At 39.0% G+C, this 13,713-nt stretch overlaps 1 protein-coding gene across 15 annotated transcripts in view; it reads left to right on the top strand.

Moving 5' to 3' along the window:
• The window catches only part of foxp1b (forkhead box P1b), a 518,322-nt gene that overhangs the window by 430,271 nt on the left and 74,338 nt on the right, over positions 1-13,713 (top strand). For all 15 annotated transcript variants that reach the window (XM_041192652.1, XM_041192651.1, XM_041192644.1 and 12 more), the window contains one exon: positions 12,135-12,239. In XM_041192652.1, coding sequence (XP_041048586.1) covers positions 12,135-12,239 — 105 coding nt within the window. The remainder of the gene's footprint in view (positions 1-12,134; positions 12,240-13,713) is intronic.

Genomic DNA, 13,713 nt, shown 5'->3' with positions numbered 1-13,713 from the left:
TTAGTCTGAACCATGTCATGCAAAGTTTTTACTATCATGTTCAACTGAGAGCTGAGCTTCAAGTTCCATTTTCTACTATTACTAACATCCCCAAACCTGCATCTTTGCTTACCTTCAACCCTAACACAGCCCCTCTGCTGTTAAAATCCTTATTGCTATTTGTCTTATCCTTAAATTGAATTATTTCAAAGGTTGCCATACCTGCCTACTGTTCTCCATAAGCTCCAACATGTCAAAAACTCGACTGCTTTCAACCTGCATTGTCTCCTTCTCTCCCATTGTCATTAAATTGAAAACGTTCATCCTTGTTTTCAAATCCTCCCATGGCCTCATCTCTGCAAACTCTTCCAGTCTAATATCCCCTTACACATGCTTTGGTTTTCTCTGACTGTAGCCTATTGTTCATCTGTCCCTCCCTCCTTCCAACCAACCCACCTTTGATGGTGGAACATCAATATCAACTGCCATACTGTCTGTGACAAGGGCCGGAATTTTCCAGTCCCTCACACCAGCGGGATCTTCCGGTCCCGCTGACGTAAACAGAGATTTCAATGGCTCTCTGGCCCCACTGCGGGAAACTGGAAAATTCCAGCCAAAGTCTCCTCCTTACCAATTCTTCATCCACCTATGAAAACCTCTCAACACTATTTGGGAGCATGCATTTATGTAGAAAAGCATCCCAAGCCTCAGAGGTGCAAGGGGAAAAAATGGACAAATGTGGCCAAAGGTGAGTATTAAGGACGGTTTTAGGAGAGGACTGTGAAGGGGGTAGGGAGGGAATTCAGGAGTGGGCTGCTCAGGCAGCTGAAGATTGTAAGCTTTCTGTCACTCCTTCTATCTCTTCCTTCATGTTTTGGTATTCACTTCTCTCTTTCTTTCTCTGGTGAAGAATTTTGTGAGTTTTTTTATGTTGGAAACAATATATAAATGTAATTTTTCCCTGCTATAGTAACAAAACGGATCTTGTCAAAATCACAAATTCCATCCTATGTGATATCTTACAAAGGTAAACTATTCATTCTTGTCCTCCTTGACCTGCCTGCAATCTTTGACCCACCATTCTCTCCAGGTTGTCCAACCGTGTGGTACTGCACTCACCTAGTTCCATTCTTACCATCCACTTGTAGCCAGAGAACCACCTGCAACCATTTCTTTTCCCACTCTTACACCATCAACTCTGGCATCCTCCAAGGATCGATCCTTGAACACTTTATATTTCTCATGCTGCCCCTCAGCAACATCATCCAAAAATCATGTCAGTTTCCACACGTACACTGAGACCATCCAGCTCTGCCTCACCACCATCTCTGCCAGCCCCTCCACTGTCTCTGAATTATCAGACAGCCTATCTGACTGCACTACTGGATGATCAGAAATTTCCTCCAACTAAAAACTGGGAAAAACCAAAGCCTTTTTAGAAAATTATTATTCATTTATGGGATATCAGCGTAGCTGGCCAGGTTAGCATTTATTGTTCATCCTTTGTTGCCCTTAAGAAGGGTGTGGTGAGCAGCCAACTTTAATACAACTTAATAGCTTGCTAAGCCATTGTAAATGACATTTAAGAGTCTACCACATTACTAGGGTCTGAGTTATGAATGGGCCAGAACAAGGAATGACGTTAATGAACCAGATTTTTTATAGCAACCTGGTAGTTTTGTGGCTACCGTTACTGATGCTTTTTATTCTTGATTTATTTGATAAATAATTGTCTTCCAGTAACTGCCACAAATCGTCCCATACCCATTGACTTCTTCCTCCTCTCTGTTACCTGTCTGAGACTGAACCAGATTGTTTGAAGCCTTGGTGTCTTATTTTACCCCGTGATGAGCTTCCAACCATATTCACAGCATCAGTAGGACCACCTATTTCCAACCCCATAACAACCTGACTCTATCTCTGCCTTAGCTTAATTAGTGCTTTGGTTACCTCTGGACCTGACTATTCCAATGCACTCCCACATTTCACTCTCCACAAAATTAAGGTTATCCAAAACTCTGCTGACTGGGTCCTAATTCACGCTGGGTCACATTCACCCATCAACCCTGTGTTCACTGACCTACGTTGGTCCCCATTTGAGCAATACCTCGATTCTAATCCTTGTTTTCAAACCCGTCCATGGCTTTTATCTCTCTAATTTCCTCCAGCCCCACATCCTTCCAGATATCTGCACTAATTCTGGGCTCTTTTCTTGAGATCCCCAATTTGAATTGCTCCTTGATCAGACGTTGTGTTTTCAGCTGCCAAGGCCCTAAGTCCTAGAATTGCCTCAGTAAACCTCTCCGTCTCTCTTTTGTTCTTTAAGATGCTCCTTTAAAACCTATTTTTTGGCCAAGCTTTTGATCATCTGTCCGAATATCTCCTTAAGTGACACATTGTCAAATTTTGTTTATATTGCTCCTGTGAAGTGCTTTGAGAAGTTTTATTACTTTAAAGAAACTACATGAACACATGCTGTTGTTATTGTTTTTGATGTAACTATGACTTAAGGGACAGAGTCTTGTTTCCTCTGTCCAGTCATGCAGAGTAGTTTTCTGATATGCTGTACTGGTCTGCAAGGTTTCATAGTCCCAACACATACTCAGAAAATTAGCCCTTTATGCCAACTTTCATTTTGAAAATGCAGTTCAGATGCAAGGTCATCAAGATGTAGGCTTTTTACTTTGTGCTATTAAGCTTTTGATTTTAAAAAAGGGCCTGAATTTCATGGGAGCTCTCTTTCCCATTTAGGTGTCAATCTTAGCTCAGTGGTTGCACTCTCATCTCGGAATCAGAAGGTTGTGAGTTGAAACCACAATCTTGAAGCTAATTGAAATAGGCAATATTGAAGGAGTGGTGCACTGTTTGAGATGTCATCCTCCAGATGAGACATTAAACCAAGGCCCTGTCTGACCTCTCATGTGGAGGCAAATGATTCCATGGCACTATTCAAAGCAGAGTGGAGGAGTTCTTCCACTGTCTTGGCCAACATATATCCCTCCAATCATCACCTAAAAGCAGATGATGTTCTGAAGGCATAAAAAGTGTTGTGTAAATAAAAGTCTTTGCTTTGTTTTTCTTTTTTTCCCACTGACAAACTGCCAAACTGCCAGAAACATGAAGAAGAGTTCAAAACAGCCATTTATGTTGTTTCCGTAGGAGTTCCACTGAAGTTATGGTGGGAGACCAGGAAAATGCCTTTGGAATTTCAGAATCATAACTAGTACTTAAGATTTTGGGATGAAGAGATTTGTTTGATAAAATTATTGAATGGAGTAGGATTGACAAAGATTGGAAGTGGGGAGATGCCGCAAGCTCTGGTGCTTCCTTTGTTGTTCTGATAAATTCATTAGGAGCCTTTAACTAATGCCTGTATGCCATAAGACAGAAATATGTGGAGAAATGGATTTCTTCTTTGAATCAATTCATGTTTGGGTGCAAGATTTTTTTGTTTGTGCATCAACTTTTATTAAATTGTCAATTTAACTGTTAAGAAATTGTAAGTTGGCTTGAACAAATTCTTGATCTTGCTACACCTGTTTCAGAGCAAATATTTTCCTTTTGTGTTTACACATTAGAAGCCTCTGTATCAATTGGACTAATAGGTGTAGTTGACAGACCACATAATAGTGAAAGGGAGGTGGAGGAAGAACTAAGCAGACAAACTAGAGAATTGAGTAAAAGAAAAATTTAAATAACATGGGGGATTTCAACCTACCCCGGTGTTAATTAGAAAATGTAGGTAAAGAGGATAAGGAAATGGAGTTCCTGCAATGTGTGTAGGACTCCTGTTGAATCCAATATGTAAAAAGCTTAACAAGGGAAGATTCACTTTTTGCATGTAATGGGGCATGAACTAGGGCAGATAAGAGAAGTAAAAGTAAGGGAACACCTAGGCAATGTAATATGCTTTAAGATGATAATAGAGAAGTTCGTGAGTATGGCAGGTTAATGGGTTGGAAAAAAAGCTGATTTTAAGGGGCTGAGAATAGAACCTGGGAAAATAAAATGGGCAACAATATTGGCAAACAATTATGTAGAACAGCATTTAAAATGGTGTTCAACAGATCCAAAAAAAATATGTTCCACTAAATGGAAAAAACAAAGTAAACAATAATGAGACTCCATGGATGAATAAAAACATAAGGGAACGTTAAGGGTGAGGAGGGAGGGATACATTATGTTCATAGACAGCAGTGGAGCACAGGATAAGAAAGAAGATGAAAAGATTAGGAGAGAAGCAAAAAAAAAAGACAATGAAGAAGGCAAAGAGAAACCAAGGAACGTAAAAGAAAATAGTAAAATAATTTACATGCAATTAAGAAAGGGAAGACTCGAATGGAGTAGAACCATTAGGGGATAGACAGGATAATATGACAGGTAACAATAGAGAGATGGGAGAAATATTAAATAATTATCTTGCTTCTGATATTTACCAGGGAGATAGAACAGGTAGACATAATATTGAATGATGAGATGAGTAATGGGACAAGTGCATTTACAATAAAAAAGGAATATAGTGAATAAACTTATCAAACTCCAAAAGGGATAAAGCCCCTAGACTGGATGGATTGCATCCACACATTTTAAAAGAAGCTAAGAAAGAGATAGCAGAGGCATTACTATGCATGTTTAATAATTTGTTAGAAAAAGTATAGTGCCAGAGGACTGGTGGATAGCTAATGTAATACCTGTATTTAGGAAGGGGAACAAATTGTCATAAGGGAAATATAGGCCAGTCAGCTTAAAACCGATGGTAGGAAAAATAATGAAATCCCAACTAATGGGGAGCGTAGAAGAACAGCTAGAAAAGAAAAATACAATAATGAATAGACAGCATGGATTTCATAGTGAAAATCTTGCTTGATCAACCTTTATTGAATTTTTCAAGGAGACAACACAGAGAGTAGACATTGGTAATGTAACAGATGTAATTTATCTGAATTCTCAAAAGACCTTTGATAAGGTGTCCTAAAACAGACTAAGGAATAAGATTAGTGAAAATGGAGTCAGTGTCAAGTGGCAGAATGGATTGCTAGCTGGTTTCAAGACAGAAAGCAGAGAGTTGGAGTAAAGGGTGGCAGAGGGTGGGAAGTGGTGTCCCACAAGAATCAGTGCTGGGAACACTGCTGTTTGCAATTTATATTAACTATTTGAACTTTGGAATCAAAAACACAACTTCTAAACTTGCAGATGACACTAAATTGGAGGGGATAGTCAATCCTGAGGGAGACTGCAACACATTACAGGAGGACATTGATAAACTGGCAGAATGGGAAAATAATTGACAAATGAACTGCAGCACAGTTAAATATCAAGTAGCACATTATGGTGGGATGAATATCGTGATCACTTATTACTTGGAAGGTGGGGTAGAGAAACAAAGGGATCTCAGAGCCAATCACTAAAAGTTGCACAACAGGTTAGCAAGATCCTAAAAAAAACAAACCACGCAGTAGGCTTTACTTCTAGAGGGGTCGAATTGAAATGTAGAGAAGTTATGCTAAACCTGTATTGAACCTTGGTTAGATCACACTTAAGGGTCTCTGTACAGTTCTTGTCACTATATAATGCTAAGGATATAGAGACACTGGAGAGAGTGTGGAGAGGATTTACGAGGATGATACCACAAATACATGGGTATACATTATCAGGAAAGGATTGGCAGATTGGGTCTCTTTTCTCTCTTGAAAAAGGAAGGCTGAGAGGCACCTTGAAGAGGCCCTTAAAATTATGAAGGATTTCGATAGAGTGGACACAGAGAGACTATTTCCATTTGTGGGGAAGAGCATAACTAGAGACTATCGATATAAGATAGTCACCAAGAAATTCAGTAGAGTGGTGAAAATTTAAAACTCACTACTAGAGGGAGTCGTAGAAACGAATAATATAGATGCATTTAACGGTAAGCTAGACAAGCAGTGAGGGAGGAGGGAAAAGAGGGATTTGATGGTAGATTTGGTTAAGGAAAGGTGGGAGGAGGTTCAAGAGGAGCATAAATGCCGGCACAGACTGGTTAGCTTGTTTCGGTGCCACAGATCCTGTGTAATCTCATGTAGCTTGCTAAAAAGTTGAACTCTAACCTTCAAAGTAGATGAATAACAGTTATTTAGCATGTAACTTTACAGGGGAGAACTGTATTTTTAGTTAGAGGTGCAAGTCTGAGCCTTCAATTCTCTGCCGTTCCTGGGTGAAGCACTAAATGGAATACTTTGCAGCAGCATTACTGCCCCAAGAAAGACTATTCTTATCAGCTGATCATTGAGGAACACTGCAGATCAAAATGTGCCAAACTTAAGGAAAAAATTAATTACTTTCCCTTCGGTAAGTTAAGAAATGGAATAAAACCGTAGCCTTCAGGTTTGCTCTTAGACCAAATACATTTAGGAGCCAAACTTGTAATGGAAACTCCTTCATAGGACGGAATTTTACAGCCCCTCCCACTGGCGGGATTTTCCAGTCCTGCCAAAGTCAATGGACTTTTGAACAGCTTGCCGGATTTTACGGCCCCACCCCCGCTGTGACAGGGCCATAAAATCCTGCCCATAATGATGACAAATTCATCCCTTTGGCTGTGGATATGATTTTGGTATTTATACAATGTTAGGCTGGAGCAATGCAGTGTCCATCTTTGACCTGTGACACATTTTTAGGCAAGCATTAATATGGCAGTAACACAAAATTGCTATATTATTTATGTCCTTCAGCAGCATGGCTTGAAGTCCATAGGCCTGTGTCAGTGCAGAATTCTGAGTTTATGAGTGGCACTCAGAGAAATTCTGTTAAAATAAGTGATAATGTAAACCCAAAGTTATATACTTTCCTAATTAAATGTACAAAATGGCATTTCTAACTACCGACTTAAATGTAAACCACCTGCAAACATTCCAGTCATTCTCAATTTCTGTTTTGGAGTTTGCATGATAATCATGTCTAACTTGGCCAACTGAAAGTTGCCATAATTTTACAAGAAGGATGTGGGTAAATGAGCAGACTAAGCAGTTTGCTCAAATATAATGAAATGCAGGCCTGTATGCCTTCCCAACCACTTAACTAGCTCAGAGTCAAGGGCAGAGTCTTGATAGAGCTATATTGCTTAGCTTTTACACCATATCAGGGTGTTTATGTGTTGCCCTTTAACACTTAAATACTTCAAACTCAATTAGTGCATCATCTATAACCTTAAAAAATTAACTAGAGATACCACAAATCACCAAACAAACACGTATGTACCACGCTATCACATTTTACTATTTTCAAAATTAAATCTGATTGGATTTTAGAGGTGTTTAATTTAATGAGCACTGCTGAAACTCACTAGGCTCAAGCAGACATTAGTTCAAATAGAGGTTTAATAGTGGCTATAATTTTTTTGCTTGAATTGGTCAATGTTGTGAATAATGGGGTTCCTTTCTCCTTTAGAAAAGGTATTTATGCTGACATCATGCAGAAATATGAAATAATTTTGCCCCAATCTCAAATCAAAATTTTCTACCAAGGATTCCATCAAGATTGATGTACAGTTGAACATTCTGTGGTTTTATTTGTCAGTTTACAGTCCAGTGATCTTAGTGTCAGATGAACAAACTACACAATTAGGAGCATAGGAACAGGAGTAAGCCATTTAGCCTCTTGAGTCTGTTCCACCATTCAATGAGATCATGACTGATTTATCATCAAATTACATATATTCGCCTTTGCCCCATATCCTTTAATATCGATCTCAGATTTGAAATTAACCATTTATCTAATCTCAAGTACCATTAGTGGAAGAAGGTTCCAAACTTCTGTCACCTTTTGCGTATGTGTCTCCTAATTTCAGTCCAGAACAATTTGGCTCTAACTTTTAAGTTATACCCCTTAGTCCTACACTTCCAAACTAGCGGAAATAGTCTCTTTCTATCTACCCTATCAATTCCCCTTAAGATATGGAAAACTGTGATCAAGTCACCTCTTAGGCTTGTAAATTCCAAAGAATCCCTCCTACATGTGAACTCTCCTCATAACTGGAAGTTGAATTTATAGGCCCCAATGAGGGCAGGCACAAAGGTGCAGGGAAATTTCACACAACTGGCTGGCATGCTGATTTTCCAGGACCATCCTGCCCCGGGTCATTTTCCTGGGAGGTGGAGTTGGTTGGGCGGTGGTGGTGGGGGGGGGTGGGGGGTGCAAGGTTAAAGGCCCATTGTCAGAGGCTGGAATTTACAGGGCCTCCAATGACTCAGAGGTGTCAGGAAACAGCCTAGCTGCCTAGAGGCAGTTTCCCAGCAGCAGACTAAAGGGCCAGTGCTCCAGGTTGGGACATAGGCCCTGCCTACCTAGCTGGCTTTGGCTGCCACCACTGGCGGGATTTTGGCCTGGCTCCCCATTTTATATCTTTAATTTAGAGGGAGGGCACATCAAAATGGACATGTGTTCTCTTTCACATATCTGAAAAGAGAGTCTGCTGCTGCTTCAGTGCTGGAGAGCCACCTCTCAAGCCTCCAGCTTCAAGAACCTGACCGTCCTTATTTGGATGGAGCCTGTCCTCTGTCCATTAATTGAGATTCAGGGCAAATCGCAGCTGGGTGACTGTTTTCCCCCGCAGTGCAGGCTTCTGAGCCCTATTTGAGCCTGATGGTCAGAGACAATCCTGCCCATGGAGTCCAGGTATCATTCTGGCAGTTGCGTGCAGCACTCCCTCCAAGTCCAATAGCCCGGAACTTCCTCTGAGCAGCGAAGCTGGAGTATTCTCCACTGGCCAAAAGACACGGAACTTACTTGTGCATAAGCTGCAGTGGAAACTTGTTCTCCTGGCTACAACTGGGCTGCAACAGCAAGTCCATGTCCGAGGCCTAGCGGTGAGGCACTTTCTCGACGAAGTCATGCTCCATTGCTGTCACGAGAAGTAGTCACACACCTTGAGGTCAGTCACTGTTCAGGTTGGTGCTTTGCAGTGCTTTTAATTATTTTAAATAGTTCTAAAATAGCTTTAAAGTATTTTTAAAACTTTAAAAAATACTTCAGGTCACTTGTAAAATTTTAAATACTTTTATCAGCAGTAGCACAATGAAGATAAAGTTGCTTTATCTATTAGTGAACTGATCAGGACAAGTGTCCTCAGCTTCCTGACACTGCATAGCTGTATATCATCAGGATCATTACTGAATAGTTCCCAGGGCTCCCACTGCCCCCCTCCCCTCGTTTCAACTGCCCCCCTCCCCTCGTTCCCACAGCTCCCCCACCGCACCGCTCCCACGGCTCCCCCGCTGCACCGCTCTCACGGCTCCTCCATTCCACTGATGTAGAAGCAGCACTGAGATTTTGGAGATGGGTGGGTGGGGGAAGTGAGTGGGGAAAGGAGCCTGGAAAGTTGGCGGATGTTGCTTATTATATCAGTTTACAGCAATGAAGCCCTCATCTACCCTATCTGTTTGCTGACTTGCACCTGTGCTTAAACCCTTAACTTTTTGCATGTAAAAATCTGTGGAAGTTGTGGGCAAATAAGCAAAATTCTCACACTAATGGTCCCTGCTACTTTAAGAATAGGAACTGGGGACCACTAGCTGGGCTGCACTGCAGCCCATTCAGACACACCCGAACTTCCTGGTTTCAGCATAAGTGAGCTTCCTCGAAGTTGTAGTGCTTATTGTGTCCCTCAATAGCAGCAAACCTCTCAGCATTCATTGCTATTGAGGAAGAAAATCCAGGCTAATATATCCTTCCTAAGATGTAATGCCTAGAATGTCTCACAACACTCCAAGTGTGGTCTAACCAGGGCTTTGTACAGTTAAAACATGACGTCTTACCACCACCGCCCCCCCCCCCCAACACCTTTTATTCTAGAACTCTAGATATAAAGGCTAGGATTCCATTAACCTTGAAATGATTATTTTCTGTTTCTGTCCATGACATTTTAATGATCTTTATATGAATTTCTAAATCTCTTCAGGCCTCCTGTTCCTAGCTTTTCATCATTTTCAAAGTACTCTGATCAATTCTTTTTAGGCTCAAAGCGTACCTTTTGTACATCAACTCAAAATGTTTATAAATTGCTTTGGAAACTGTAACACTTTATAAGCAGTGGTTCAGATTAAAACATTGATAATTAGGATGCAGTCAGATCTCTCTTTGTAAATACAATTTACTCATCACATCTCATGGAGGGCCATTAAGTACAGTGCAGGAATATAAAGCCTATATGTATGCATCAATCAGAAATTGTCAGCTGTTACACTGTTACTAGTATTGAAGCATATCGTTATGCTGGTACAGTGTATTGGAACTCCAATGTACCATGTCACAATATGGTAAGTCATAGCTTTTAATAAATGGTTTCCTCTGCATTGAGTTCTTATTCTCAATCTTGCCATTCTGGGAAGGTGTCAGGATTGGCCAGGTTTTGTTTCTAGAAGAATTTAATGGTCAGAAAGTCAATCTTCCTTGTGTCCTCTTGCATTCTTGGCAGCTGATCACATCATTATCATTGGCTGAAACTTGAGAGCAACTCATTGACTTCAGCAGGAGAGGTACTCAGCTTGATAAAACTTCATACAAGCTGAACAATAATTATTAGCAGTCCAGTTGGGATTAATTGTAATGTCTGTATTATGAGTAGACAGTGGTGTTGTCATTCCAGATGCAAATATTAGTCTGGCTTTTACAGAAAGGTCAGCCGAATTTCATTTTTGAACTTAAAGCAAAGTTCTTGGTTTCTTCACCAATGTGATTTTTCAGTTGTGCCAGAGCTTCTGTGCAGGGTATTTCAAATAGACTTTTGAAATATATTTTACTAATGAAAGTCCTGATGGCATTGAAATACATAAAGGGGGATGTGGTTTATTGCTCAGTTGAACAGAGATAACATCTGACTGTTAACCACATGACCTGGATCAGTTGTGTCTTGTGACTCAGACAAGTGAAGTAAAATCATTCTTTCGGGTTGGTTATAACAAGAAAATGAGCAATATGGGTAAATGTGCTTAATATTAAATTATAACTAGAAATTTATTTTTAGAACCATGCTCTTTATTTTAACCTGTCCACACTTTTCTGAGTGTCTCGCCTCCCTATCATGATTCTCCATATGAAGATAGCTTAGCGATTTGTGTATTTATTCTTTTACTGATCCATAAGATGAGCCATAATAAATTCACATCCACTGTAAGATGGCTGAAGGTTTACAGGACTTCTTTCATAGTTTTCATATAGGAACAAACCAATCTATAACCATCAGAGACAGACAAAATTCACCACAATTATGGTAGGCTGACTAGATTGCTAATATTTTTCAAAACCTGAACCAGTCATGTTACCAAGCCATTGCTTGTTCACTGTAAACATAGGGCTTTCTTTCTGGAGAAATTAGTAACCTTGCATTTAGAATATGCCAGCCATTGTCTTTTATCTTTTATCTTTGCTGTATTTGAAATAATCCTAAATGATATGTTGTATTATTTGCTTTGCAAAAGTTAGTTTTCAGAAGTGAATATTTGCTTCCTGCCTTTATTGTCCTTCTGATAAATATTACTGTAGACTATTCTAAGAAACCACTGAAGTTCAATATTAACAACAAGTGAAAGGCTGCAGAGAAGCTTGAAATCCAGTGATCTGGGTATAGAAAGGCTGCAATTAAGTACTTGTCCAACACTGAGTGTTTGTTTCCTGTTTAGGAAGGACCATGTCATGCATGCATTGAAATGACATGGCCTTTGTTGCAGTTAGGTGGCAAATTTTAATAATCAATCTTTTTTCCCATTTCTGAACTTTCCAAAGCGCATCTACTTTATTGATGTAACAGTAATTTCAACTGCTGAGAGTAGATCATATGCTCATAATTTATAAGCTTCTGAAAAAACACTGACATTACAATGCTGTAGTTCAACAAGCATAATGTGTGGACCACTTTTATGAAGCTCTTTGATATACCACGTGTTGCATTTATTGCAGATCTCTGACTAACTGAGAAACCATATAAATGCATAACCCATTAAAACTCTGCTATGGTATTATTTTGGATACAACAATTTTTATAGCACAATCCGCTATTATAAAATTTTTCCCTATAATGTCACTTTTGTATGACTCTTGTGCATTTCAGCCTTGTAAAAGGATTCTACAGTATATATAGTCTTAGCTGTAGCTAAAATATACATATTCTGTTTTCTGTTCTTCAGCTTATCCCATGAGGAGCACGGGTGCAATCATCCCTTATATGGTCATGGCGTGTGTAAATGGCCTGGTTGTGAGGCAGTCTGTGAAGACTTTGGACAATTTCTGAAGTAAGTCCAGCTCTTTTTTATTCATTGATTGATTGAATTTTGATTAACTCAGGAATCCAGCAGAGTATTGCAGTTGACCCAAATAAAATACCATCTACGATATACAGAATTGCAGTAAACTTGCTTGTAAAACTGCAGAATAGCAGTCATGGGACTGATGGTCTGATTCAAACTGATAGTCCCATGTTTGTGATAAGTGGAGGATAAAATGTGAGGTTGGGGTGCCAATTAGGGCATACTTATGCCATGACAGTTAATTTATGTATCTAGGCTGAAATACACTTAAACCAGTTGAAAAGAAAATGAGCACATGTACCATTCTATAACTGTTATTAATGGATGTTGCATTAAGAGAAAAAGCAGACTCTGTAAGCAATATGCATATTTACTTCCTTATTTGTTTTTAAGTGAGTTGCAATGCTGGCTCATAAACTCCTGGTTATTAATTAACTGCCAAACATAATTGCCCAACTATTGTTCCAGTTAGTGTTAGTCAAAACAGTGCCAGTAGGTACTCTTATCCTGTATGACAATCAGCATTGTTTGAAAACCATTTCGTCAGAAAATTCAAATGTAAGGTTCAACAGATCAATTACTAAAGCTGTAATATTAATTCTTATGTTAAATCAGTTTTTTTAATGCTGTCACAGTGAGAAAGTGTCTAGGTAATAAGTCAACTCAAAATTAGTTTTTAACCATTTGTGAATTGCATTAGTGTGTAATGAGTGCTTGGTAGTCATAAAAAACGCTTATCATAGTCAAATGATGAGACCACTCTTGAGCTAAGAAATTCTATGTGATTTATTTAATAATTGTTACTTGATATTCACAAAAATCATTCTAGTTGAGTAATCAGATCACTGTCACGTTTTGGATTCTGCAAAAGTTTCAGTACTGAAATGGCTAAGAGATTAGGTAATTTTTCAGACAGTGATACAATCTCATCTGTTTTTAATACTGAAGTATACAAATAGCTTTTGGGAATGGAATGTTACACTTAAAAACAAATTACTGACACCTGACTGTTGTATTTTTACATCAGCTTCTTTTAATAAAATTTCACATAAAATAGACCCAGCTAAGATTTAAACTTAATGGAAAATGAAAGAAAGACTTATTATGAGTGATTTTTTTGAACCTGTTTTTATTAGCTCACTGTGGCGTAGTTCAGTTGTTTGTCTAGACTATTCAAACTCAGCAAGCATTTAAAGAAAAACTTTAATTACAAAGAGACTTCTATTTAATGTGTTCCATGAGTACAAGGCCTTCAGAATTCTCCTGTGTAGATTCAAAACACTTCCGCATGAGTTTGTAGCATTGGTGTTTTTAATTTTAAGAAGAGCATGTTAAACAGCTATGTATGCAAATGTGAAATAAATAGTGAACTTGTTATCCATTCTTGAGAATATTTTAAGGGAACTATTAGATAAGTAATTTTTCCAATGTTTCCCTTGGTGTACTCAGCATGATGCTT

Source organism: Carcharodon carcharias, chromosome 7, assembly GCF_017639515.1.
Source record: "Carcharodon carcharias isolate sCarCar2 chromosome 7, sCarCar2.pri, whole genome shotgun sequence".
NCBI classification, from domain to species: Eukaryota; Metazoa; Chordata; class Chondrichthyes; order Lamniformes; family Lamnidae; genus Carcharodon; species Carcharodon carcharias.
Note: the sequence above shows the minus strand (reverse complement) of the source record. Positions and strands in the feature narration are given on the sequence as shown.